We start from the raw sequence: 27,332 nt of genomic DNA, 5'->3' as shown, positions 1-27,332 counted from the left end.
TGAACATCGGACGGCCTGCGACCGGAGATGCAGCTGGAGAAGCAATTCGGCAGGTCCCTTTAGACCGAAACGCCGCAGCGGACACTGGCCCGGCGCGCTCCGGCTGCAGGGACCGAGCAGGACCAAGGAGCCGCTCCGGACGACCCCCAGCAGCGGGGACCGGGCAGGGGCAGGACCTGGCTTTTCCTCTCCCTGCCCCCACCCCAGCTGTCCCCAGGCCAGGCACTGCCGGGGCGGGGGGCTGCAGGGAATGGGGGGGCGGAGCCGGGAAACTCCCCCCTGCCCATGGCTCCTGCTGCCTCCGCCCCTCACCTGCGGGCTCCGGGTGGGGGCTGGGGCCCCCCGGCCGGGCACAGAGCGGGGTCCGTGCCGGGCTCTCCCAGCAGCGGCTCCGCCCGGCTGCGAGCCCAGCCCACTATGGAGGCAGCCGCGGAGTCTGTGTCCCGTGGAAACGGCTCCCTGGGCAGGAAGTGAATCGGATTCACTGCCGCGTTCAGCCCGGCCCCGCTGCTGCTCGCCCGGCCGGGGAGCGGCGGCGTCCCAGACCCGTCTCCTCGCGGGGACCCCCGAGCCCGGCAAAGGTGAGCGAGACTCGGCCCCCATCTGCCGCGGGCCCCGGGGCTGGACCCCTCCACAGTCTCTGGTTAAACTACCCCACGGTTAGTCAGGGCCCTAACGTGGGCTGCGGGAGAGGGCTGCTGCGGTCTGTGCTCCGCTCCAGCCGGGGTGCGGCGCTGGGGCATTCACTGGGGCCCAGCGCCGCAAAGATATTGAGGCTCCTATGAGGGTGGCCAGGTAGCAAGTGTGAGAAATCGGGACGGAGGGCGTGTGCGAGGGGCGCAATAGGCACCTATATTAGAAAAAGCCCTGAATATCGGGACTGTCCCTATCAAATCCCACCGTCTGGACAGCCTAGTTTCCAGGTTTCAGAGTAGCCCCTCTGTTAGTCTGTATCCACAAAAAGAACAGGAGGACTTGTGGCACCTTGGAGACTAACACATTTATTTGAGCAGAAGCTTTCGTGAGCTACAGCTCACTTCATCGGACGCATTCAGTGGAAAATACAGTGGGGAGATTGATACACACACAGAGAACATGAAACAATGGGTGTTACCATACACACTGTAACCGGAGTGATCAGGTAAGATGAGCCATCACCAGCAGGAGAGCGGGGGTCGGGGGGGGGACCTTTTGTGGTGATAATCAAGGTGGGCCATTTCCAGCAGTTGACAAGAACGTCTGAGGAACAGTGGGGGGTGGAGAGGGAATAAACATGGGGAACTAGTTTTACTTTGTGTAATGACCCATCCACTCCCAGTCTCTAGTCAAGCCTAAATTAATTGTATCCAGTTTGCAAATTAATTCCAGTTTCCACTGATTTCAATGGATGATTCGATATTTTTGTGGACCTGGGCACGCTGGATGGTAAAATTTTTCAAAGTTGCTGAAGACCGTTTTTTTTTTAAATGCGATGGGGCCCCGCTCAGCTCTTGGAAAGAGGTCCCTAAATCCAGAGTGTAGGGAGGCACCGCCCCCTGTGTGGGAGTCTCAACTGCAAACCCTTTCTTGGCCTTCGGTGCCTGTGCCATTTTAGCAAGGAAGAGGCAGTATTTAGCCTAGTAGTCAGACCGCTCACCTGGGATATAAAGCAGCCCTCTTTCACATCCCTTCTCCACCTAATGTATCCTTATTGGAAGCACTGCAATTAAAGGAATAAATATAGCATTTATGCCATTTTCTCATTTTTAGAGAAAAAATATGGATTCTGTACATTTAGTGCAATTCTAAATCAAGTCCAGCAAACAAGTATTCATTGCCTTAATGACAGAAGAATACATTGCTAACATGCATGCTTAGCAAAAACAAATTTTAATGCAGTCTGTGCATTTCTAAATAGTCATTAAATAATTTACAAAACCTTAGGGCAGGTCTACACGTAAAACCCTGCATTGGCACAGCTGCACCGGTGCAGTACTTTAATGTAAAGATGTTCTACACGGAAGGGAGAGAGCTCTCCCATTGGCATAGTGAATCCACCTCCGGGAGAGGAGAAGGGAGACCCTCCCACTGACCTAGCATTGGCTACTCTAGGGGTTAGGTTGATGTAACGATGTCATTTGGGGTGTGGATTGATGCAAGTTTGTCTTATAGCTCACACCTTAGTAACAGCAGAATAAAGAAGGATTAATACATATATAGAAGCATTAGAGAAAAATAATTTTAATGTGGTTTATACAACAAGGAATCCTGTGGCTCCTTAGAGACTAACAAATTTATTTGGGCATAAGCTTTTGAGGGCTAAAACCCACTTCATCAGATGCATGAAGTCTGTGGTTAATGCCATTCTAAATAAAGTTGATTAAACAGTTTCACAAAGGTGACCAAATATGAGTGATAGAAAGAGAAACTATAATCATAGACCTAGTTACATATTACAAAGGTACAGCCACCTTTCAGAGATAACCGGGAAAGTTTTAAAACAGCAAGAAAGGGGAAAAAAGGCAGAAAGAAGAGAAAATATGGCATAGAAGTGTAGGACTGGAAGGGATCTCGAGAGGTCATCTAGTCCAGTCCCCTGCACTCATGGCAAGACCATGTAATAACCAGGGCCATCCCTGGGGGCTAGTGGGGCCCGGGACAACCCCCCACACTCTGCCCTAGGCCCCGCCACTACTCCACCCCTTCCCCCATGCCCTGCCTCTGAGCGATGCCAGGAGCTGGCAGGGCGCAGCAGGGCCAGGCTGGTAGCACAGCTGCTGGCCCCTGCTCCCGTGCTGCCCTGGCCCTGCCAGGTCCTCCTGAAGCGGGGGTGCGGTGGAGGAGCAGGGCCCCCCAAAGTGCAGGGTGTGGGGTGACTGCCCCAATCCGTCCTATGGACGGCATGGCTCTCTGGTAATAACTATATCATTCCTGATGGGTGTTTGTCTAACCTGTTCTTAAAAACCTCCGGTGACGGAGAGTCAACACCCTCCCTAGGCAATTTGTTCCAGTGCTTAACTACCCTGACAGTTAGAAAGTTTTTCCCAATGTCCAGCCCAAACTTTCCTTGCTGCAGTTTAAGACCATGTCCTCCCAAATACCCACTCCTCTTTTTTTCTAAGACAGCCCTTCTTTGCAGCATCTTCACTGAAGGTGGCCCAATAAAAGATATTACCTCACCCACCTTGTCACAGGATCGTCGGTCAAGGGGCACAGTTTATCTTTGTGAGACTGCCTGGGATGACCTGCCTGTGTTAAAGTATAATTTAAACAAATTACAAACGTGCTTGGTACATGCGTGTTCATGGGAGGGAGGCCTTTCAAGTGGTGCCCGACTCAGCCCAGTTCCGATGACACTGTAGTGAAAATGTCCAGCAACTGGAGGACCTGGGAGCCGGGTGACACCGAGTCCCCCCGCCACAGCGCAGAGGGTGAGACAACTGAAATTACAATTCTGTATTTACACATGGAATGACATGTCTCCTACCTTTCTGTTATTCACTTGCACACAGAATTACACATGCTCCCACGCCTTGGGGAGGTGGCTCCATGTACTCTAGACCGGACTTTCCAACCTGTGGATTGGGACCCAAAATTGGGTCACTGGAATGTTTCAGCTGACAGTGCTTGTGATGGGTGCAGGGAGATTAAAGAACAAGAGCCTGTCTGTGCAGCCTGTTGCAAAGCTTTCTGCTGCCGCCATCTTTGCTGGGATTAACCTCTGAGGCAGAGACCCCAGGGGAATGAGGGAGAGGTTGAAAGGGCTGGGGATGGGCAGGAAAGTGACTGTCTGCACAAACTGCCCCAGGAGCCTCTGATATTGCACTCCGGGGAATCGGCTCTCTTGTTAATGTGTATGTAGGAGGGATCAGAGCCGAGGAAGTGGGCAAGGGGGCTGCTGCCTTCAGCTAGGGTGACCAAACGTCCCGATTTTGGGGTCTTTTTCTTATATAGGCTCCTGTTACTCCCCATCTCCTGTCCCGATTTTTCACACTTGCTGTCTGGTCAAGGAGCAAACCTGGGAATGGGAGGAAAATTGTGGGGAAGGGACGGCCGCGGGGTCATAAACAGGCCCCCGGAGGGGTTTCTCCGTTGTGTCTCTGGGGAGCAGAGTTGCCAGGATGGGAAAGGATAAAAATAAGACTGAGAGAACAGGAGGGAAGGAAGGAAGGGGTGGGGAGGGAGAGACAGTTTGAAATGTGGTAGGTATAACCATCTCTTCCCAGTAAGTAACAGGGAGAGGAGAAGAGCAAGTAGCAAAGAGGAGACGGGAGAAGGAGGGCTTTATTCCTCCTTTATCTAATCTAACCCCCTTCCCGGCCCTCCACCCTCAAAGCCTGCGTTGCCAGACAGAAAAATCTACCCAACATGGAAGTGTTGGCAGTGATGTGTTTGCTTTGTCAGATATGTCAGGCCCAGCATGACGTGGAGCATGTGTGTGTTTATGAACCTTTCCGCACGCACACTTCTTGCTGTGAATAATGCGACGGTCCCTGAAATGCTGCACACAGATCTCTTGGAAGCATCAGGGTCCTGCCCTCCTTCCCTCCCCCCCCACATCTGAGCAAACTGACTATTTTTTATTGAGGCCACACACAGAGCAAGGGGACCCCTTAATAAATAAATCTCTGTTTGACACACCCAGGCCTTAATAGTGGCTTTAAAAATAATGATGTTTTGCTGGGGAGAAAAGGTCTGTCACATTTCATCCCCAAAGGGAGACATTTCCTCTCCTGTTGGCACTTTCCCTGTCCCCTCCGCATGCTATTTATTAGAGTGACTACACAGCGTCAGAGAGCTCTGATTACAGGTTTAGCCAGTTTACTTAGCTTCTGTTGCTTCCAGCCAGAACAGCGAGTCAGATGGTGTACCCAGGGTTTTTAAAGGTGGCCTGCCGAAGAAAAAACTGGTCAGTTTTGTGACCCTTTTTGCTTTTTTATGATGAGTAAAAATGTCCAAAGTTTTTTTTTCTTCTCCCCTGCTATGTTTGTTTGTAAATATTGTAAGTTCTTGTCTTAAGTACCCTAACGTTCCTAAGAGAGTCTGTGGTGCCCTGGAGAACGAGTAGATCTGTAGCATTGAAGAAATAGAATCAATTTTAATTTGCCTTATCTCAGGATTTTTTTTAGCACTAATCCCCATAGTACCTCAGAGCCAGATTTTCCATCATTTCACCAGAAATCAGTGGTAGCTATGAGTGCTCAGAGCCTGTGAAAATTTGGTGCTGTATGACTTGATTGAGAGGAGAAGGGACTTTTATTCAGATAATTTAAACATTTTTTAAATTGGTTTGATTCTAGCAAATACTTGAAAGAAAATATCTGTTTATTCAAAATTCAGCAATGCCCCCCCTTTTCAAAGAGAAGCAGGGAAAACTTGTGATGCACATGGCAGTTACCTAACCAGTCCCCCAGCAACAGCAGGAGAGACAAGACTCAGCTGCCCTGATGTTTCTGAAGGGGGGTAAAAACAGAATGCTCTTTCATTCTTTCTTTCTCCCCCTCCTTCTCTCCCCCCCTCAAATTCTTAAGATTATCCCTCTGATGTTGCCTTATTTTCTCACTAATAATACACAACATATAAAAACCTTGGATTATGGGGTGTTTCCTACCCTTTTAATCTGCAACAATTTCCCCTTGTTTTGCAGAGAAAGTGTTGTCCTGAGTTACTATCGCAGATATGTAGAGAGGGGCTGAAGAAGGGGAATAAACTCCTCACTAATCAACTTTCCCCCTCATGTCTTAATCGCCCCCCCCCCTTACGTACATTAAAATTGACTCACTTGCTCTCTTGCCCCATATGTAATAAACATCACAGCCGGGAGCCTCTCCCCATTCAGTCTCTGCTGCTCAGTGGTCTGGGCCCAGGGAACCTAAATATCATTTGAAACTTCAGGAGAAGAACCATGGTCCACAGCTCCATTCCTCAGGCACAGCGTAGCCGTGAGCAGGTGGGGTAGAGCTCATCGGGGCTGGAGATAGAGCTTTCTCAGGAGCCGCTCCCAGGCTGTGGGACAAGAGCATTCCCATGCTGCGTTCCCAGGGCCAGGTGCACTTTTTACACCTGCCTTCAGTAATTCGCAGAGATGACAGGCATCACATCCACGGACACACAAATAATAAATTACATTTTAAAAAACCTCATGTAAATTTCCCTTTGGGGAGAGGAGGGAACAGGGGACGAATGTGAGACGTGTGGCTGGTGCCCAGCTAGACGGTGCTGGGACCCTCCAGAGATGAGGGGCTGTAAGGACCAAATAGAACAGAACACGGGGGAGTGGTGCTGCCCGGCTCCTAACGGGGCAGTTGGCTGGACCCTGAGTGACTGGGTTAAACTCCCAACTACTCATTAAATACTGATATGAAATCCTCTGCAGATAGTGCCCCATTTCCCCAAATTATGGAATATCAATAAACTGCCCAGCCCGTTTGCCACACCCCAATTCCACAGTTCCCCTCAGCCCAACTTCCATCCCCGACCCCAGCTGCCAATCACCGACACCTCCTCCATTGCTGGAGTACGGGCCATATTTTTAAAAAGGACTTAGGTGCCTAAACATGCAGCTAGGTCTCTAGTGGGGTTTTCAGAAGCATCCATCTGTGTCTTTAGGCGCATAAATATTGTTTAAAAATCTGTTCCTTAATATCCTGCACTGAGACGAACCCCAGTTTGCCCCGACCCAATTTGCCAATCCTCTGTCCATGCTCCACTCCTGCCGCTCCCAACTGCCCCGGGACTTTCCAGCTCATTCTGTCCCTGCCCCTGTTAAAGCAGCATCACCCAGGGGTCCCTGCTGCCCATGTCAGTGGCTGACCTGGGGGCATCAGTTACGCAAGATAGAGATAAAATCTCCCCAGATTTTGTACATTTTCTCTCTAATTATCTCTTACTAATGCTGTAAGAAAGTTGGGGGTGAGGGTGTATTTTTGTTCAAAAGTCAATGCCACGGCTAGTTAAAGTAGCCGTTTCAGTGCAGTCAGTACCACAAACAGACACACACAAACAGGCCCTAAACTCTTGTTCAGTGTCAGGTGAGTGGCAGAGTCCTGTACCCTCCAAAGGGGATGGATACCGTGCCCCATTCCTCCAATCCCCACGGAGTGGCAGCTCCAGCGGGCTTAGGCCAGGCCAGAGGAGGGGCTCCTCTCCCTGGCAGCTCCAGTGGGCCTGGGCTGGGCCGGGGGAGGGGCACCTCTCCCCACCTGCCTGGGCGGCTCTTGAGAGCCTGGTGCGAGGCCACGCGGCTTAGAGGGAACAAAGGTGGGTATTGCAACCTGGTGCAGGGGGTCGCAACACCACTCACATTTGTGGTGTGTGCTAAAAGTTGTGCTGTCTGCAACAAAATCACAGCCTGCAATTTTCTTACCATCTTATCTATTACTTATTGAATTCTCCAATTCTGAGTACAGATCTAAATTCTCCTTGTGTCGCCTCTTTTCTCCCTAATTGTTGAATAAGGATATAAAATCCCCTCACATTTTTCTCCAGTTATCGACTATTAATATCAAATCTCCTCAGATTTTGCCATTTTCCGTCTCATCCTCAAAGTTTGATTGAAAAAAACAAAGCTCTTCACATCTTGCCCCCATTCCCGCTATTTTTAAAATGTTTATATAACATGTTCTCAGATCCCCCTCCCCTCCCATACATACACCTTTTGAACTGAAGGAATTTGTCTGTATTTGGAAAGAAATGTGACTGACGAAGACATACTGCTGAGTGTGTGTTTAGGATTGTACTGCTTTATAACGGGCTCAGGTTTAAAATCATGGAACATGCTTTGTGAGAAATATCCCTCAGAATCATCAGGTCTCGCTTGTTCTCTTTCCCTTGAGCAGGATTTTCAGGATTGACGTGGTTTCCCGGTTGGAATGGGGTGAAGAGCCAGGGAAAGGAAAGGGAGCTGCTGAGAGGGTGAGGAATCAAATCACTTGACACAGTAAAGTATCAGCAAGCGAAGCTGTAATTCCCACCAGTGCCTTCTAAATAGGGTTGCCAGGTGTCCGGTTTTTGACGAGAACACCCAGTTGAAAAGAGACCCTGGTGGCTGACAGCACTGCTGACCGGGCTGTTAAAGGCCTGTTGGTGAGGTGCATCAGGGCTGGGCAGGCTACCTGCCCAGCTCCGCGCAGCTCCCGGGAAATTGCCGGCATTGTCCGACTCCCAGACAGAGGGTTGCCAGGGGGGCTCCACGTGCTGCCCCCGCCTGCAGGAGCAGCTCCCATTGGCCAAGGCTTGAGCTGCGGTCCATGCCGTGGAGGTGACCCTGCCCTCTGTCTCCCCGTCGCCAGCACCCAGGAGCTCAAGGTATTCCCATCTCAGAGCGCTGCAAGGGGCTCTGGGAATGGGGCCGCTGGAGGGGAGGCAGACGAGAGAGCCCCTCTTGGGGCCCTGTGGCCTTCAGGGACTCCTGCACATCCTCCCGTGTAGGGCCCCACATCCTGTCGGTGCTGCGTGCCTCAGCCTCTTCCCAGCTCACCAGTGGGGCCCTTCTGGCCTCGGACCTCTGGCTCCTGCTGATCCTGGGCCCTGGTGCAGTGGCCTGGCCCTGTCTGGGTCTGCGGCCTATAGCAGTGCTAAGGGCTGCCCCTTGCCACCCCCACTGTTTTTGCTAACCTCCACAGGCCAGGGAGCAAGCTAGAGGTTGGGGATGAGAATTAAGCAAGTGTCAAACCTGTTTGTTAAAGCTGCAAAACTTCCCAAACGAACTACAGTACACAAGAAATTAATGAAGGTCCTGTAGCTGCTGGAATGAAAAGCAAGTTTACTAGTTCCCAGGTGTTCTGTCCTTAGGTATTAAGGGCCCTGTTTGCTCTAGCCACCACAGTATCTGATACTCCTAACTGAGATTTCCCTTTAGTGTTCAGGCCATATAATTAAAAAACATGTCCAAACTTTAAATCCAATCAAGGATTTGGAAAAGTCCCACCATTGCTGAAATTGCCACGTATTTACGAGTGATATTACAAACTAAAAATCACAGTGAGATTATAAAAGTCCACTAATTTAATATTTATGTGCTTAGATACTACTGTGATGGGTGACACAGACAAAGAAACATAGCTACAGAGTGGAGAAATCCAGCTCAGAGAACAGAACAATTCAGGCAGAATCATTCAGGATTTCTGTTTCTGCTTCTAAATTTGAAACAGCAAATGTAAGTAAAATTAATGTTCAGAAAGTTGTTTTTAGTACCAAAAGAGACATTAATGTACAATCATACATGATTAAGAAAATATAGGTTTCAGAGTAGCAGCCGTGTTAGTCTGTATTCGCAAAAAGAAAAGGAGTACTTGTGGCACCTTAGAGACTAACAAATTTATTAGAGCATAAGCTTTCGTGAGCTACAGCTCACTTCATCGGATGCATTCGCTGTAGCTCACGAAAGCTTATGCTCTAATAAATTTGTTAGTCTCTAAGGTGCCACAAGTACTCCTTTTCTTTTTTTTAAGAAAATATACATGATCTTTAATAACAACCCTGCTGAAGTACATATTCTGACAGAATTGGACTTGTATGTTTAATTTCTAAAATTCTTTTTGAGGATTCTTGGTAAAGGGAAGGCTCTTTTATAAGGAAAACTTTGCCCACACAAGATATGATAACGTCTAACTCCAAACTCAGGAGCTAAATATGAACCCTTGTCTGGAAGGGGGTGACAGCAGGCAGAGGGGTACTTGATAACCAGGTGGCAGAGCAGAGGAAATGCTAGGATGGATGAGTGAGTAATATGGCCTTGTGGTACAGCTAATTATCTTGTATGCTAGTTCAGTCTTGTGTGCTGTTTAGAAGCTGGTAAGTAATTTCAACTAATTCAGTTTTGTTCTGTAGGGGAGCTCCAGTAGCTGTGAGAAATAGGCTGCGGGGACTAGAAGTCACCAACTGTTTTTATCCCCCTGAGGTTGACTTGCTGAACCCTTCTTCTCCTTTTTTGAGAATTTTTATTTCCTGGGATGGAATTTCTTCCAAGGGCCCCTGTGATCAGTTCATTTGGGGCTATGTTGGAATGTTACGGTCATGGACAGGTCAAGGGCTGTGAATGTTTGTTTACTGCCCGTGACCTGTCCATGACTTTTACTAAAAATACCCATGACTAAAATGTAGGCTTATCTATTATTGTGGAGAACAGTCTCCCAAAAATGAAAGGCTGGGAGATTAGGAGGCTCAGAGAACTGGTGAACGGGAGCCAGACCCTTTCCTCTTCAGGTCAAGGGTGTGAATCCAGCTGTAGGCCAGTAATTAGTCCCATTCGGTTCCATAAGAATATTCAGGTGAACAAGGGCTTGCAGATTCACGCCCTAGGTTCAGTCCCATGTTCTTGTCACAACTGGCACTCCCAGCAAAGAGACAGAAGTGGGAATCAAGAGCAACAAGATACCTCATGGCTGGGAGACTCCACTGCACAGTTGAGGCACATTGGTGAGGGCAACACAGAGAAGCTTGCACTGCCATTGCTCCCCCTGTCTGTTCGTTAGATCCACCTTTTGTCTCATATGTAGACGGTAACATCTTTGGGGCAGGGACTGTATGTTACAGATGTGTACATTGCTTAGCACAACTGTTTGGTGTAAGTGCTACTGTCATACAAATAAATAATGTTTATAACATTACTTCAGTGTGTTGAGCACTTAAGATGGAACCATATAGCACTTTTTATAAACGATATAACCTAGAAGATATATCACTGGATTTAATCTAATTCTCTGTCCTCTATACAGCTAGTTTTTTTGCACTGGAATGGTGAGACTTTTGGCTGGTCCCCACATAATCCAGTATTTCAGATCCTTTTGTTTTTTTTAATATAAATTACTCGGTGGTGAAAAGCAGTGAGTAGCAGCTTTGTATCACCTGAGTTACGGAAAAGATGACCTGCATCAGTGATTAATCTTGCTTTTTGATTAGTCTGAGCCCTAAAGTGCCTACACAGTATTTTGCACTAAGGTGGATGTTTAATAGTAATGATAATTAGCTAGCAGAATGCAGTTCGATGTTACTGAAATCTACCGAGGGCCATTTATAACCAATTTTACATGTAATGTACTGTTGTTTTCCTTTATCTATATGTATATAAAACCTTTAAAACATGGCTTTTTGGGGACCTGTGGGGGGGTGTTAGTTATTACATGCATTTTCTCCAGTTAGCTTGTGTCCTCTTCTTTTGTACAACATTTAGCAATAACCACTATTCTAGCAGAGGGTCCAAATCCTATAAATTAAGGTTTGCCTTCACTCCAGATTGTGGAAGTAAACCACCATTTTTGGTATGGTCACCAGTCTCAAGGTTACTTGGCACCCATAAAAATAGCACCCCATTGCAACTGCCTATCACCAATATGGCGATATTTTGAGATGAGGTGACAATATAAGCGTCAGGACAGGATGATGACCATTGAATATCCCCCTCTTACAAGTATATGGCAGATAGATATTTTTTAAACTATGCCCTGCTCTCTTCTGGGTGGGTTTTTTATTGTCTTAAAGTTTAAAACAAAATTCTGACTCTATTATCTTAATACAATTGAGTTAATATATCAACATGCTAGTGCCTTGTTTTGTGAATCTTGAGAGCAGATAGAAAAGGAGTACTTGTGGCACCTTAGAGACTAACAAATTTATTAGAGCATAAGCTGTAGCTCACGAAAGCTTATGCTCTAATAAATTTGTTAGTCTCTAAGGTGCCACAAGTACTCCTTTTCTTTTTGCGAATACAGACTAACACGGCTGCTACTCTGAAACTTGAGAGCAGATGGTATCCAATGTAAATTATATTGTTATCTTATAGCTCTCACATCATTTTGTCATGGCTTAATAAAACTGTACTAACCATGAAAAATGGTGACACTGTAAGCATGCCGTTTTCTGTTTGATGTGCCAGCTGCAGTTTCATGCTGTTCGCAGGGTGGTGCCTGAACTGATGCAAATATAGAGAGGTCTTTGCAGAACTGGATGTTACATACGCTGGTCAAAACACCTGTGTTAATTTTAACTCCACTGAAAACAGAAAAATAGCTTATGACAAATTATAGAGGCTAATAGAATAGAATAGAAAAAGTCCAGTTTTGAGGGGACCTGTGCAATCAGAAGTATTGACCGGACAGCCTAAGTCCAGTTACCATAATTTTCTATCATTTTCTAGTGTGCTGTAAAACATAAAACCTGAAATTAGCATAATATATCTGTCAAAACAATATATTTGATTGAATCTTTGAATAACTTTTTCAGTGCACAATCAGAAGCAGTAGGGACCAACTAGCCTTTAAAGAGTTAAGGGCCTAGCCAGCCGGCATCAACGGTCAGTAATGTAGTTAGCATTTCGCCTTCCACAGTCAACATTGTTTTATCTATCAACTAAATTGTGCTGCAGTCACACTAGTGCGAGGTGAAATGGCGGAACCCGAAAAGAAAAAGATTCGAAGGCTGTGCTCTTTTAAAGACGAGTGGTTGCAACTCCCAGAGTATCGGAATTGGCTTTCAAAGGCAAGTGAAGAATCGGGATACTGTTCTATTTGTTGTGTTCAATTCAAGATTTGGTTTGATTCTGTAAAAGCTATCCAGCATCATGCAGAGACAGCAGGTCACAAAATCAAAGTACGAGCACAAGTCCAGTCCAGTATAATCGATAAATTCTTCGTAAAGACTGATACCTCCGAAGAACAACAGGTGTGCACGGCTGAATTGCTCTTAACATACCATGGAGTTAAACATCACCACAGCTACCATTCTCAAGACTGTGGAAATAAACTGTATCCCTCCATTTTCACTGATTGCAAGATAGCTTCCAAAATTCACTGTGGAAGGAGAAAAGCGGAGGCTTTGATTGAGACTGTATTAGCCCCCCATTCATTAAAACTGGCTGTGCAAGACATTGGATCAGCATCGTTCTCAATAGTGACAGGTGCTTCGAATAAAGGGAACACAAAATTATTCCCAGTTGCCCTCCGCTACTTTAATAAAGATAAGGGAAGCTGCACCTGTATCATAGACTTTTTCGAGGATGCAGACGAGACATCAGAGGCAATCGCAAACAATTTAAGAAGTTGTCTTCAAAATGCTGGTCTGATGCATAATAAAATTGTGGCATTTGGAGCAGACAACACATCTGTCAATTTTGGAAAGCACAAGTCTGTTTTGGTGCACCTAAAACAAATGTTGGATTTACCAAACCTTGTGTCAGGGCATTGCAGCACTTACATAGTGCACAATACAGCAAAACATGGCTTGAAAATGCTCTCTTATGATGTAGAGAACTTGGTCATCAAGGTTTTCAGTGAATTCTCATCCAGTGCAAAGAATATTAGTGAGCTTAAAGAGTTCTTTGACTTCCTGGAGACAGACTATTCGGAAATCTTACGCCACGTACCTACACATTTTTTGACCCTTTTCACTGCCGTAGACAGGTTACTGAAGCATTGGCCTGCCCTCAAATCTTACTTTGTGAACAAAGGAGAGGAAAAAGTGAGCAGTGCAATATGGTCCTTTCTTTCTGAGCAAGAGGACGCAGTATCTGATGATGACATTATTACGCTTCCCGAGCTGTACATCTACTTTGTGCACAATATTCTGAGCCAATTTAACAACACCATAAAGGTTCTTGAAAGTGATTACATTCAGGTAACTGAACTGTATGGCGTATTCAACAGGCTGAGAAGAGAGATTCAGAATCGACAAGAGCAAGGCTACTATGGGTACAAGGTGACACAGTTCTTGAAGAAACTGCCGCCTAATGAGCAGAATACATTTGTTGGAGATGCCCAACGGGCTTACACACGCATGCTACAGTACCTGGAAAAGTGGTTTGATTTCAGCGAAAACTCTTTCTATGTGTTATGTGCACCACTCAATCTAGATGGACCTCTTGAGCTAGACAAACTGTGTGCTTTGACTGCAAACTGGGACATTCAAGTAGACGGAGATGAACTATTTACAGAAATGTGCTCACTGAATGATGCACTACCAACCCTAAAGAGTTTGACAAACGAGGCTGAATTGACATTGTCCCCACAGCAGCAAGAGCATCACCGTCGAATCAATGTCTCTGAGGTGTGGGTAGAATTCTTTAAGCACTGGGAGGCCCCGAACTTACTTAAAATTGTGCAGCATGTGCTTGCTATACCACCCACCAACGCATTTGTGGAACGCATTTTCAGTGTTATGAAGAACTTGAGGACTAACGAAAGGAATCAGCTCCATGTGGACGTGGTGAAAGCTGAGTTATTTGTGCACTTCAACTATAAAATGACATGTGCCGAGTTTGCTGGATTTTTGAAGACAAAAGCAGCGAAGGAGCTTGTGGTGGCAGCAAGAAAAGAACAGAAATATAAATGTAAGTCGTTTCAGTTGCCACGCTCATTAAACCTGGTTTTCTTTTATTTTGTTTGTATCTTCTTTGCATTGCAGAAGAAGTTAAAAAGTAATGTTTAAAATCTCTCCGTGGTGAGGCGAAGGCTATTTGAGTCACATGTTCCGTCTCCCACATTCAAACTGTTGCAATTAGAAAGTTGGCAACCCTATTTCTAAAGTCCCCCAGGGTTTGCTTGATCTTAGCCAGGTCAGAGTTGTTCCTAGAACTCTAGACACTTGGCAGTAGCTCCCTCTCTCCTGCCCTCATTACCTTTGATTTTTCAGATGAGATGTGGTGTCCAGATTTGTCCCTCTCTCTCTCTCCCTTGGGAAAAGTTTGGGGAGGATTTTGTTCCTCATTTTTCAGTTTCTCCAGTGCTATTTGGGTTTGTTTCTCTCCTTTCCTTCTCCAGTGCAGGGAATGACTCATGTTTAGATTCTCTCTCTCTCTCTCTCTGTCCCAGCAGGTGAGGGAATGGTGAGTGAGAATGTGGAAGAGAACCCTCAGCAGGAGGATCCTGAGCAAGTTGAAACTCACGGGATGTTATTGGGTAGATCTGAAGGGACTGTATCCTGCAGTCCAGAGCACGGAAAAGCCGGTGGGTCTCAGTGCAGTCCAGAGAGACAGCAGGGAAACCAGCCAGGGAAGAACACGGGTAAATCCACTCAATGTGACGGTGGTTCAAAGAATCTTAGTAAAAACGTGACGCACCAGAGATCCTCCAAAGGGGAGAGGAAAAACACATGCACCGAGTGTGGGAAAAGCTTCAGTCGGAGTTTATACCTTATTATACATCGCAGAACCCACACAGGAGAAAGACCTCATAAATGTCTTCAGTGTGGGAAGAGCTTTATTGGCATCCCAACCCTGAAAAAACATCAGAAAATCCACACGAGAGAAAAACCCTATAAGTGCCCTGACTGTGGGAAAAGCTTCGGTGAGAGATCACACCTTATTGGCCACCAGAGAGTCCACACAGAAGCAAAAACCTTCATATGCTCTCAGTGTGGGGAAACCTTCTGTAACTGGTCATCCTTTCTTAGACATGAGAGAATCCACACCGGAGAGAGATCTAAACCTCATAACTGCCCTGAGTGTGGGGAGAACTTCCGTGATAGGACTGGTCTTATTAGACATCAGACAACTCACACAGGAGAGAAACCCTATACCTGCCTAAAGTGTGGAGAAAGCTTCAGTCGGCGCTCAAACCTTACCAGGCACCAAAAAGTTCACACTGGGGAGAGACCCTATAAGTGCCTCAAGTGCGGGAAAAGCTTCAGTCAGAAATCAACCCGCAGTAGACATCTGAGAACCCACTGGGGAGAAAGTGAATAAATGCTTCTGACTAGGACTGGCTGAAGTGAGTTAGACCGGAGCAGTTGCACCGCTACAGCTAAAATCGAGACTAGCTTCCTTTTTAACTGCCAGTGTTCCTATGTGCTCTAAAATCCACATGTGGACTTGGATTGTCTTGAAAATTGCTGTGCTTCATCTGGGCCGGGGGCAGAGCTAGAGGTGGGAGGTTGTGGTCATTTGGTCTAGGGGTTTCTCAGATACAGCCCCCCAGTAAGAAGTTGCTTTTACCATTCAGATAGCTCTGAAACCCTGTGCAAACTTAACCCCCAGGAAAAGTAGGAAATATAACATTAGAGTACATGCTACCCCCACAACATAACCTTAACTCTGCCCTCTTTGGGTGAAGTCCCGACATACCAATAACACACATTTGCTCTCTACCTTTGCAGATGCTACAGAACACTTCAGGAATAGATCACTGATGAGCAGTGTAGGACAAATTCGTCCAGCTTCTGTTGCTAAGGGAAGACTCTGGGGTAGGTCAGGCATAGTGAGCAGCTCTTACTTACACTCAAAAACCAAGCCTGCTCCACACAAACCACCCCAGAACGACAAAATGTTCCCATGGCTTCACCCTTGCCCTGAGGATTCCTTGGGGGACATGGCTTTCACTGACGCCGCAGTAAGCCCCGGCGTCAGATGGCTGACAGACTCCATGGCCACACTCCCTTGTGCATTTCTACTGACAGAGCCTGCAGAACTCAGCACTGCAATGGAGCATAACTGACCCTTTTGAAGTACACCTGCACCTCTCCTGCTATCACAGTGACAACCCTGCCAGCCCACTCCAGCTAATCTCTTCAACACAACTACGCCTCACACAGCACAGGCAGTCAAGTGCATACAGATGAATTATAGGATTCAAATCTGCAGAATACAACACAAGCAACGGTCCATCTTCTTAGTCCTTCGTGTCTACTTATTACGGCAACACCGTTACTGAACCATTCTCGGTGGCTATTGCCAGCTCCAAGGGGGCAGAGTTACGATTGCACCGTGGGAATGACATTTACCTTAATTTTTTGGATTTTAGAGGTGTAAGTTTAGCACATTGTGGAAGGGCACAAGGCAGCACCGGGCAACCTTAGCTCTGCATTAACTAAGGTTTTGGACAGTTAACATATTTGCTGATTCCACAAATGTCGTCACTGTTTGACTTTTCAGAGTCTGGTTACCCATCTCTGCTGTTAGGAGACTGCAGCCACCTCCAGTCTTCTCAGCCCTCCTCTGGCTCTGCCTGGGTCAGCAAAGGAAAAACCCCAATCAGCCCGTCCACCTTCCCAGCTGTTGGGATTCCCTGCCTCAGCTGGAATCTTCTCCCTCATCTTGCCTGGTTCCCCAGCCAGTGTCCTATGGACTGGGTATCCGAGGAACCTTTTGTACCCTATTCACAAAGACCTCCAGGGACCCGGAGTGATCCAGTGTTTAGGGACTAGGATAGATGGCTGATGAGCAGGGAAGAGCCTGTGTTTGAGCACAGGGGGATGGGAACCCAGGGACTGAGTGTGTGAATCAGTGAGTGATGGTGAGAGCGCTGAGACTGGATAACTCATTGCACGAGCAGAGCACAGCTCCTCCTTGCAAAGAGGAGCAGCAGCCGCAGCCAGCACCCAGAGAAGCTAAGACAGCATTTGCCCAGCTGCAGATGGCTCATCGTTACAGTCAGAAGGGATCTGGCAGCCCCTGGAGCTGCCAGCGTCTTGGAGAGAGACAGGCATTCAGCTCAGGGAGTTCAGCCAGAGCCCTAACGTGCTCTCTCGTGGTTGTAACATTTGGTTAAGATGCCAGCAGAGCGCAGTGAACTCAAAGGGAAATTAACGAATGGCCGGGGTTCTGCCTCCTGAAGAAATGTCAAGAGCAACGAGGGCGCAGTTCTAAAGTAATTTTCTGCAATTGGGGTTGGGAACGTGGTGTCCTGTGTGTGTGTGTGTGTGTGTTTGAAAAACAGGATCTGGATTATATAAATGGATGGGGAGGTAATTTGGACATTTAAATAAAACACAGTTACTGTTCCCTTTCTTTTCAGTCCCTCACTATAGAAAACAATCCCCAGCGACAGTTAATTTCTTTTCCTGGGAATCAGCCTGATGAAACTTCTTAGGATGCCTATAAATGACGTGCACATGGCTGGTGATGCCTTTCTCCAAATACAGGGCATTGCTCAGTGAGGCTCCTGTGTGATAACACGCTGGTCACGGGGTTCAACGAATGGAGTTATTTTTTGATACATGGGGCCCGTTTCGAGTGATGTTTTGCCCCCTCTACTCCGGGTCATCCTTCTCCCAGAACCATCATCCGGCCACTCCTGTTATTTCTCTTTATGCTTCGTTCTGGTGAAGGAAACCTGCAAAGACAGACACATCTGGAATCTGTTTCTTCAGTCCCCAACCCATCTGTGAGAGGAGCTGGGACTGTTCATTCCAGCCATGTAGTCCTTGGGATTCAGATCCAGATTCCTTACCTCCCACCTAGCTCCTCTCTGCCCTTCTCCCCACATCCAGCCAGCGCTTCCCCTGCTGTCTCAGACACCTCCCATCCAGTTCCACTTTCTTCCAGTCCCCCTAGGGATAAAACAATTTGCCACAGTCCCACCTTGGTCACCTATTGCTGGGGCTGCTGCAACCACTTCTCAGGAGGTCAGACTAGATGATCAGAATGGTCCCTTCTGACCTTAGTATCTATGAATCACAGCTGGGCCCCTCCCATTTGCATATCTCCTGAGATATTAAGTTCCAGGGCCTGGTCCCACGTCACCCCCACTGGCATCTGGCTGAGGCTGGAGTCCTGGGGAGACGAGAACAAGAATCACACTGGAGTCACACAAGGTTGGTTCCGCCAGGGCTCCATCCGGAGAGCAATAGAACCAGCAAGGAACTAGCCTGTGTCACAGCTTGCTCATCAGAAGGGGCCCCAGGCCATTGCAGAAGAGTCTTGGTGTTTTCCCATCTTCTCTGGGCCAGGAGACAGCCTCGGGGATGCAGATCCTTGATGTAGGTATCACACGGTCGTCAGCAGGCGGGATCGAACCTGGGGCCTCTGGAGCTTAGTGCCGGAGCCTCTACCACATGAGCTAAAAGCCAACTGGCCGTTAGCTAAGGCTGTAGAGCAGACTCATTTTACCTCTGTCTCTCAGTGGTCTCAGTGCCCCAAGATGGGCCAGCACCCCACACCCAGCAAGTGTGTGGGGGTTACACAGGCACCCAGCCCATTGTCATCGGCCTGTCCCCCCCATGGGGTCATGGCCTGTAAACCTCATTTTTAAGAGTTACACTCAGCCAATCAGGGACCAGGAATTACAGCTTGTGACACGGGTCAGTCAGAAACAGTTCACGCATTCAGATTGTTTCCAGGTTTATTTGGCAAAATCTTTGGAATAACGAATAAGTCCAGGAGCACTGTGCTCCATGTCTGGGTGAGTAATACACCGGGAAAGGAGCTGAATTCCTGCCTCTCGTTCCCTGCATGCTCTGTGCTCGGCAATGCTGGGGTCCTTTTCTCACCCCCTCTCTGGGGTTTTGCCTCTTCCTGCCTTTTATTCCCCCTTTGCTCTGCTCGGGAACCACTAGCAGGGCTGCAGTTCCCACCCTGTGCAGAGAGAGCCCTGGCCAGGCCAGCTAGAACTGCGGTTCCCACCCTGTGCAGAGAGAGCCCTGGACAGGTCAGCTAGAACTGTGGTTCCCACCATGTGCGAGCTCACAGACCTTTGCTCTGCCGGCAGGATTATTGTGATTCTTAATATCACTGGCTGCAGCCTGGACAGCCCCACAGACATGGTCCTGCGCAGGGAGCTCACACGCTGCACAGCCCTGGGGCTCTGACCTGTGTTTAAATGCTCCAGGCACAGAGGGAAGGGCTGAGCATTCCCTGGAGAAGAAGGTCTGAGGAGGGGCGGGAAGGAGGTGGAGGCTGGAGGAGAAGGGTCCAGGCAGAAGTGAGGAGGTGTGTGTTTGTGTGGCCAGGGGTGAAAAGTGGGCCCATCACTCACACAAGCCCTGGGGCTGGGCTCTCACTCCCCTTCCCCTAGTCCAGCTACTGAATCCCCTTCCCCAGCTCTCTCCACCCCTCCCTCCATCGCGCTGAGACCAGGTCCCCCCAATGCGGCTGAGTCTGCAGCGCAGAGCAACCCATACAGCAGGGTCCCGGCATTCTCACTCCTGCCCCTGCACTGCCCCTGTGGCCGTTTCACTCCCTTCCATGGGCAGAGACTCCCCCTGGCCAGGAAATGCCGGGACATAGCTGCTGCTCACTGGCCCCATCGCACCCAGTAGGCTCCTGGATTTGCCTTTTCTTTGGAAGTCTGATAAGGTAGTTAATAGCTCTGACGGGACCTGGAAATCCCCCAATTCCCTCCACCACCACCGCCAGGTAATGCTGCGTAGGACCCTGTCAGGGGTAGATAAAGGTCTCTGTCACGTTGGTCATTGTGTGTAATGGGGGTGAATTCAGTTCAACGGGCCTAGGGTGATCAGACAGCAAGTGTGAAAAATCGGGACAGGAGGTGGAAGGTAATAGGCACCTATATAAGATAAAGCCCCAAATACTGGGACTGTCCCTATAAAATCAGGACATCTGGTCATCCTAAATGGGCGTGAAGCAAATGCTGATGGGCTGTAGTGACTTGGCGGGCGGCTAGTTGCCATCGGTCCCCATGCTCACGGCTTCCTCTGTTCAGCCCCGGCTGGGTGGGAGCATTTCTCTCACTGTCATTCCCACTCATTTTAGAAAGAATTGGATCTGAAACATTTGCAACACGAGACACACATGCCTCACTTTTAACCCCTTTTGAACAACATTGGGTAGTGGGTGCAGGGCAAAACTGAAGTGTGGGCTCCTTGCAGTTAGGGAGTCTGAGATGGTAGGGCGAGAGAAATCACTGAGGCAGAGGGGCCTATCTGCCACCAAAAGCCCTGTCTCCCCCAGCAGCCACCATGTCTCCTGATACAGAGAAATCAGACCTGGGGTGAAGGAGAGGGGGGTTGAAAACTTCTTGTCCCTGGCATTTCTGTGTTGCACGATCCCATTGTAACTCCCTTAGCTCTGTCCCATTCTCTCTCTTTCTCTTTGCTAGTTGGCTGCTTCCGTAGCTGGTCACTGCCCCTTCCCCAGTGTTGCCAACACTCATGATAATGATTGTTTTCCTTAAAGCCCCAGCTACTGGAGTCAAGTGAAGAGGTAATGATTTCAGCCTTCATTCTCAAAGAAGAAGAAGTTTCTTGCCCTCGTGGCTGTGGAGGAAGCTTCAAAATGTGACCCCAGTGCACCCTAAAAGCTCAAAAAGCAGAAGGCAAATAAAATGAACCCCAAAGCTGTTATTCTTACATAATCTTATGATTTTAAAGCCAGTCTCCTGGGTTTTGTTGAGCCTGATTCATGATTGTTGAACATTTGGGTTGGCAATCCTGTTTCCCCATCAGTGGCCTGTTCTCCCTCACCCCTCCCCTTCTATGGGCCTGTCTGTACTATCAAACCACCCGCCACAGAATCTGATCCTTGGACAGAATGACTCTGGCCCGGCTAACACCTGAATGGGATTTGCAGTAGAACCCAGTTCTTATCCACATTCCCCTTCCCTCAAGTCATGCAGGGTTTTGCAAACACCCTCTGGGGGTGGTGCAGCTCAGGTCTCAAATGGGAGCTGGGTCAGTCCTGTCTACACTGCAGCACCCAACCATGCTCTAAGGGTGTTTGGAACCACTATGCACTTAGTGGCGCTCCCAGAAAAAGAGTGAGAACGCAGGCAGGGCCCAGACCACTCCCACATCCCTCCCTCCTTTCCCTAGCTCCAGCCTTCTCTGCTCCTAGATTCCTCCCTTCTGCTCCAGTTCAGGATCCTCCCATCCCACTTCTTGGATCTCCTCCCACTCTGTCATTTCTGCCAGTGGGTCTTCCTAAATGTGGCCTTTCTCCCACCCCCCCATCTTCCTCTTGTGATCTGGGTTCTTTGCTTCCTGCTGCCGCCACTATATGTTGTAATCAAAAATAAATATAAAGTGAGCTCTGTACACTTTGTATTCTGTGTTGTAACTGAAATCAATGTACTTGAAAATGTAGAAAATATCCAAAAATATTTAAGTAAATGGTATTCTATTAATTTTTTAATTACGCAATTAATATTTTTATTGCTTGACAGCCCTAGTTCAGACCAATTACTGCAAAAGTCGATTCATTTTGCAGTGCTCTTATGCTTATCCTTAGGTGTAATAAAAAATAATTGAAGGCCCAGGGAGAGCTGTTCTTTGAAATTTAAATTGCAAGGCAATGCAGCCTTCCCTGGCTTGCACTATAATTGGGGTTTCCCTTCCACACTTGTACCTGCCAGGGGGATTTTGGGGGTGTGGATGATGATATCATCCTGGCGAAGAACAGTGGGGTGTATCATCCAGCGGTGTGTATCATTTTCCTGGCTGTACTGAATAAGACTTTTCTCTGTCTCTTGGGGCCTCACTGCAGGGTAACAGGTTCTAATGCAAGGACAGCCTGTAGAGGTACACATGAAGTTACTGCCCTATGCTGCTTGATCTATAGATTGTGCATCAATTATATCGATGCCTTAAGAATTTCTGGTTCTCACTGAGAGGTTTGGTAGATTCTAGCGTAAGATCAGGCCCAGGAATATTAGAATTACGGTTGAGTTGCAATACGCACACTCTGGAAAAGCCTTTGCAATTTGCAATAGTTTTATTACTACAGTTAGTAAAGTTACAAACATGCCAACCCAGCCAAGTAGATCGGCATACTACAGAATGTACATCTGAGCCTCCACATAGTCACACCAGCCCTCTCAGAACAACCCCACGGATGAGTCATTATTTTTCTCATCATCTTCCTTGTCACCATCATCAGTGGTCATCATGCTGGCCTCTCCCAAGAGCTACAGCTCTCAAAGCACGCAGGCCAGGACACAGCCCTGATAACGTGTTATGCCAATGCCGCTATGCCTAATGCATATTCGGTAGAGTTTTAGTCCCTTTTCCTCATCTCTATTTCCTCACCACGCTAATGTAGGGGTGCCCTTCTCCCATAGGTCACTAATCCTGTTACCTCCAGTTCATTAGCATATACATTCATTAGTTAACATGGCATTCCCATGGTCAGACATCTGCTTATGTTCCTAACTTAAAATATCCCAGACTGGTATCAACTAGCATCGTGTGTCGCCTGTCAGCAACTTGGGCATCAGAGCATTCTGGCTTTGCCTGTCTTATGATCTAAGGTTACTCCTGGTTAACTACTTAAACTCAGGCTTTTTTGGGCCTGTCACAGGCTGATTCCCCATTGTGGCACTTCGAGAGCAGAAGGTGGGGCCTCTCCTACGATAGTGCTTGGGGTGTGCTATAGACCACCGGGATCTAATTTGGATATGGATAGAGCCCTTTTTAATGTTTTTAATAAAGTAAATACTAATGGAAACTGCATGATCATGGGAGACTTTAACTTCCCAGATATAGACTGGAAGACCAGTGCTAGTAATAATAATAGGGCTCAGATTTTCCTAGATGCGATAGCTGATGGATTCCTTCATCAAGTAGTTGCTGAACCGACTAGAGGGGATGCCATTTTAGATTTAATTTTGGTGAGTAGCGAGGACCTCATAGAAGAAATGGTTGTAGGGGATAATCTTGGTTCAAGTGATCATGAGCTAATTCAGTTCAAACTGAACAGAAGGATTAACAAAAATAAATCTGCAACTAGAGTTTTTGATTTCAAAAGGGCTGACTTTCAAAAATTAAGGAAAATAGGGAAGTGGATTGCACTGAAGAATTTATGGATCTAAAGGTAGAGGAGGCCTGGGATTACTTTAAATCAAAGCTGCAGAAGCTATCGGAAGCCTGTATCCCAAGAAAGGGGAAAAAATTCATAGGCAGGAGTTCTAGACCAAGCTGGATGAGCAAGCATCTTAGAGAGGTGATTAAGAAGAAGCAGAAAGCATATAGGGAGTGGAAGATGGGAGGGATCAGCAAGGAAAGCTACCTAACTGAGGTCAGAACATGTAGGGATAAAGACAGGTTTCAGAGTAGCAGCCGTGTTAGTCTGTATTCGCAAAAAGAAAAGGAGTACCCGTGGCACCTTAGAGACTAACAAATTTATTAGTTGCATCCGATGAAGTGAGCTGTAGCTCATGAAAGCTTATGCTCTAATACATTTGTTAGTCTCTAAGGTGCCACGGGTACTCCTTTTCTTTTTGTAGGGATAAAGTGAGACAGGCTAAAAGTCGAGTAGAGTTGGACCTTGCAAAGGGAATTAAAACCAATAGTAAAAGGTTCTATAACCATATAAATAAGAAGAAAACTAAGAAAGAAGAAGTGGGGGCCGCTAAACACTGAGGATGGAGTGGAGGTTAAAGATAATCTGGGCATGGCCCAATAGCTAAACAAATACTTTGCCTCAGTCTTTAATAAGGCTAAAGAGGATCTTAGGGATAGTGGTAGCATGACAAATGGGAATGAGGATAAGGAGGTAGATATTACCATATCTGAGGTAGAAGCGAAACTCAAACAGCTTAATGGGACTAAATCGGGGGGCCCAGATAACCTTCATCCAAGAATATTAAAGGAATTGGCACCTGAAATTGCAAGCCCATTAGCAAGAATTTTTAATGAATCTGTAAACTCAGGAGTTGTACCGAATGATTGGAGAATTGCTAATATAGTTCCTATGTTTAAGAAAGGAAAAAAAAGTGATCCGGGTAACTACAGGTCTGTTAGTTTGACATCTGTAGTATGCAAGGTCCTGGAAAAAATTTTGAAGGAGAAATTAGTTAAGGACATTGAAGTCAATGGTAAATGGGACAAAATACAACATGGTTTTACAAAAGGTAGATCGTGCCAAATCAACCTATTCTCCTTCTTTGAGAAAGTAACAGATTTTTTAGATAAAGGAAATGCAGTGAATCTAATTTACCTAGATTTCAGTAAGGTGTTTGATACCGTGCCACATGAGGAATTATTGGTTAAATTGGAGAAGATGGGGATCAATATGAACATCAAAAGGTGGATAAGGAATTGGTTAAAGGGGAGACTGCAACGGGTCCTACTGAAAGGCGAACTGTCAGGCTGGAGGGAGGTTACCAGTGGAGTTCCTCAGGGATCAGTTTTGGGACCAATCTTATTTAATCTTTTTATTACTGACCTTGGCACAAAAAGTGGGAGTGTGCTAATAAAGTTTGCAGATGATACAAAGCTGGGAGGTATTGCCAATTCAGAGAAGGATCGGGATATTATACAGGAGGATCTGGATGACCTTGTAAACTGGAGTAATAGTAATAGGATGAAATTTAATAGTGAGAACTGTAAGGTTATGCATTTAGGGATTAACAACAAGAATTTTAGTTATAAGTTGGGGACACATCAATTAGAAGTAACGGAAGAGGAGAAGGACCTTGGAGTATTGGTTGATCATAGGATGACTATGAGCTGCCAATGTGATACGGCTGTGAAAAAAGCTAATGCGGTTTTGGGATGCATCAGGAGAGGCATTTCCAGTAGGGATAAGGAGGTTTTAGTACCATTATACAAGGCACTGGTGAGACCTCACCTAGAATACAGTGTGTAGTTCTGGTCTCCCATGTTTAAAAAGGATGAATTCAAACTGGAGCAGATACAGAGAAGGGCTACTAGGATGATCCGAGGAATGGAAAACTTGTTTTATGAAAGGAGACTTAAGGAGCTTGGCTTGTTTAGCCTAACTAAAAGAAGGTTGAGGGGAGAGATGATTGCTCTCTATAAATATATGAGAGGGATAAATACAGGAGAGGGAGCGGAATTATTTAAGCTCAGCACCAATGTGGACACAAAAACAAATGGGTATAAACTGGCTACCAGGAAGTTTAGACTTGAAATTAGATGAAGGTTTCTAACCATCAGAGGAGTGAAGTTTTGGAATAGCCTTCCAAGGGAAGCAGTGGGGGTAAAAGATCTATCTGGCTTTAAGATTCTACTCGATAAGTTTATGGAGGAGATGGTATGATGGGATAATGTGATTTTGGTAATTAATTGATCTTTAAATATTCAGGGTAAATAGGCCTAATCCCCTGAGATGGGATATTAGATGGCTGGGATCTGAGTTAACCCAGGAAAGAATTTTCTGTAGTATCTGGCTAGTGAATCTTGCCCATATGCTCAGGGTTTAGCTGATCGCCATATTTGGGGTCGGGAAGGAATTTTCCTCCAGGGCAGATTGGAGAGGCCCTGGAGGTTTATTGCCTTCCTCTGTAGCATAGGGCACGGGTCACTTGAAAGAGGCTTCTCTGCTCCTTGAAGTCTTTAAACCACGATTTGAGGACTTCAATACCTCAGACATAGGTGAGGTTTTTTGTAGGAGTGGGTGGGTGAGATTCTGTGGCCTGCGCTGTGCAGGAGGTCGGACTAGATCAGAATGGTCCCTTCTGACCTTAGTATCTATGAATCTATGAAAGGACTCCAAAAATTAATACTGGCCACTACAGGCTGGTAATGCTGCCAGCACCCAAGTGCAGAACCCCTTTGAGAGCCCAGGAAAGCACACTTGGGAAACTCCTTCCTGTGGGGTACCCTCAAGCCTTTTCACCCCCCTGCCCCTGGGAAAGAGTTGAGAAAGGAAAAGAAAAAAGAAATCAGCTGTTGCCACCAGCTAACTAAAAAACATGTGCACAACCCTCTTAAGACACAGAAATCCAATCAGGTTCTAAAAAGGGTAAATTTTATTTAAAAAAAAAAAAAGACAACACATCTGAAAACTCAGGCTGTTAGGGATGAAACACCAAAAATAACTTTCTTGGGGTCCAGCTTAAAGGTTACAAGCAAACCAAACAAATGCACCTGGGGTTAGCACAGGGGAATCCACAATCCAAAATAAATAAATCTAATCGCATCTAACTAGACATTCCTAATCTACTTACATATCTGGAGTTCCAAATGAGTCATTTCTAGGTATGATGCTGATGAATTTCCTTACCTGGCCCGAGCTTTACAGCACACCTTGCTGTTCTGTCTCTCAGCCCAGAGAACAAAAGACCCCCTCACCCAGCAGATTTCCCCAATTTGAAAGGGTTCAGCTTCCCTGTTGGTTCCCCTGGTCAGGTGCTAGCTCATTGTAAACTTAGCTCTTAGCCCTTTACAGGTAAGGCAATTAGGGCACAGCTGCTAAGGAGGATTCTACAGCTACTGACTGTCTGGGTGTCCATAAAAGGGAGCTACACCCCCCCAGTCCATTTATCACAGGGCCTAATGCCTCTATTAGTTTAGCTAACCCATTGTCTTACAGGCCTGGTGGCGTTTCAGGCTCTATGCATTACTGCTATAACTTATACCCATGCATGATCTACCGGCTACACCCACCCCCTGCTTTCAAGGGAACTCATGGACAAAGGAAAGGAGATGCAGGAAAGGATCCTGGACATCGTGTAAAAGCAAACGGCTCTGCAGGAGCACGCTGTGGAGCTATGTTCAGAGCCAGCACCTCCAACAGAGCACAGGGAGCCTCTGTTTGCTCCCCCAAATGGCAGGCCCTGCCCGCACCATTCCACCCACCAAGCCAAGGAAAACAGTTTCCATCTACACACTGTTGTGAACCCATCAGCACAGCCACATGTGCACTCAGCACTTCAGGCATGTTCCTCCTTAGGTCCATTGATCTGAAGTTTCCACTGTTATGTTAACTCAACAGAGGTTTCATCATG

General features: G+C 46.9%; 3 protein-coding genes across 10 annotated transcripts in view; 2 read left to right on the top strand and 1 right to left on the bottom strand.

Annotated features, from left to right (window-relative positions):
• LOC119842466 (zinc finger protein 271-like) overlaps positions 1-27,332 on the bottom strand; it is a 638,009-nt gene that overhangs the window by 274,784 nt on the left and 335,893 nt on the right. The window lies entirely within an intron of this gene.
• Positions 1-27,332, top strand: part of LOC119843027 (zinc finger protein 850-like) — a 765,636-nt gene that overhangs the window by 558,819 nt on the left and 179,485 nt on the right. The gene's annotated exons all lie outside the window — the stretch shown is intronic.
• On the top strand, positions 260-17,608 carry LOC119842463 (zinc finger protein 239-like). Of its 5 annotated transcripts, none has more exons than XM_038370624.2 (5): positions 260-581; positions 7,818-7,893; positions 9,005-9,136; positions 12,344-14,302; positions 14,787-17,608. In XM_038370624.2, the coding sequence occupies exons 4-5, from the start codon at positions 12,364-12,366 to the stop codon at positions 15,653-15,655; spliced, it is 2,808 nt and encodes a 935-aa protein (XP_038226552.1). In that variant the 5' UTR covers positions 260-581; positions 7,818-7,893; positions 9,005-9,136; positions 12,344-12,363; the 3' UTR covers positions 15,656-17,608. The 5 variants fall into 5 exon arrangements, with proteins under 5 accessions (XP_038226552.1, XP_038226547.1, XP_043352576.1 ...); XM_038370619.2 differs by having other exon boundaries at positions 325-581; positions 14,784-17,608; XM_043496641.1 differs by lacking the exon at positions 7,818-7,893 and having other exon boundaries at positions 325-581; positions 12,328-14,302; positions 14,784-17,608.

This window comes from Dermochelys coriacea, chromosome 14, assembly GCF_009764565.3.
Source record: "Dermochelys coriacea isolate rDerCor1 chromosome 14, rDerCor1.pri.v4, whole genome shotgun sequence".
Taxonomy (NCBI): domain Eukaryota; kingdom Metazoa; phylum Chordata; order Testudines; family Dermochelyidae; genus Dermochelys; species Dermochelys coriacea.
This window is presented reverse-complemented; position numbering and strand designations above follow the sequence as displayed.

What these genes read in the sequence shown, in the direction of transcription:
- LOC119842463 (XM_043496641.1), top strand. Translation starts at nt 12,364, where the DNA reads ATGGCGGAACCCGAAAAGAAAAAGATTCGAAGGCTGTGCTCTTTTAAA. An exon ending in AAAAGAACAGAAATATAAAT is followed by an intron (nt 14,303 to 14,783) that starts GTAAGTCGTTTC and finishes TCTCTGTCCCAG; the next exon opens with CAGGTGAGGGAATGGTGAGT.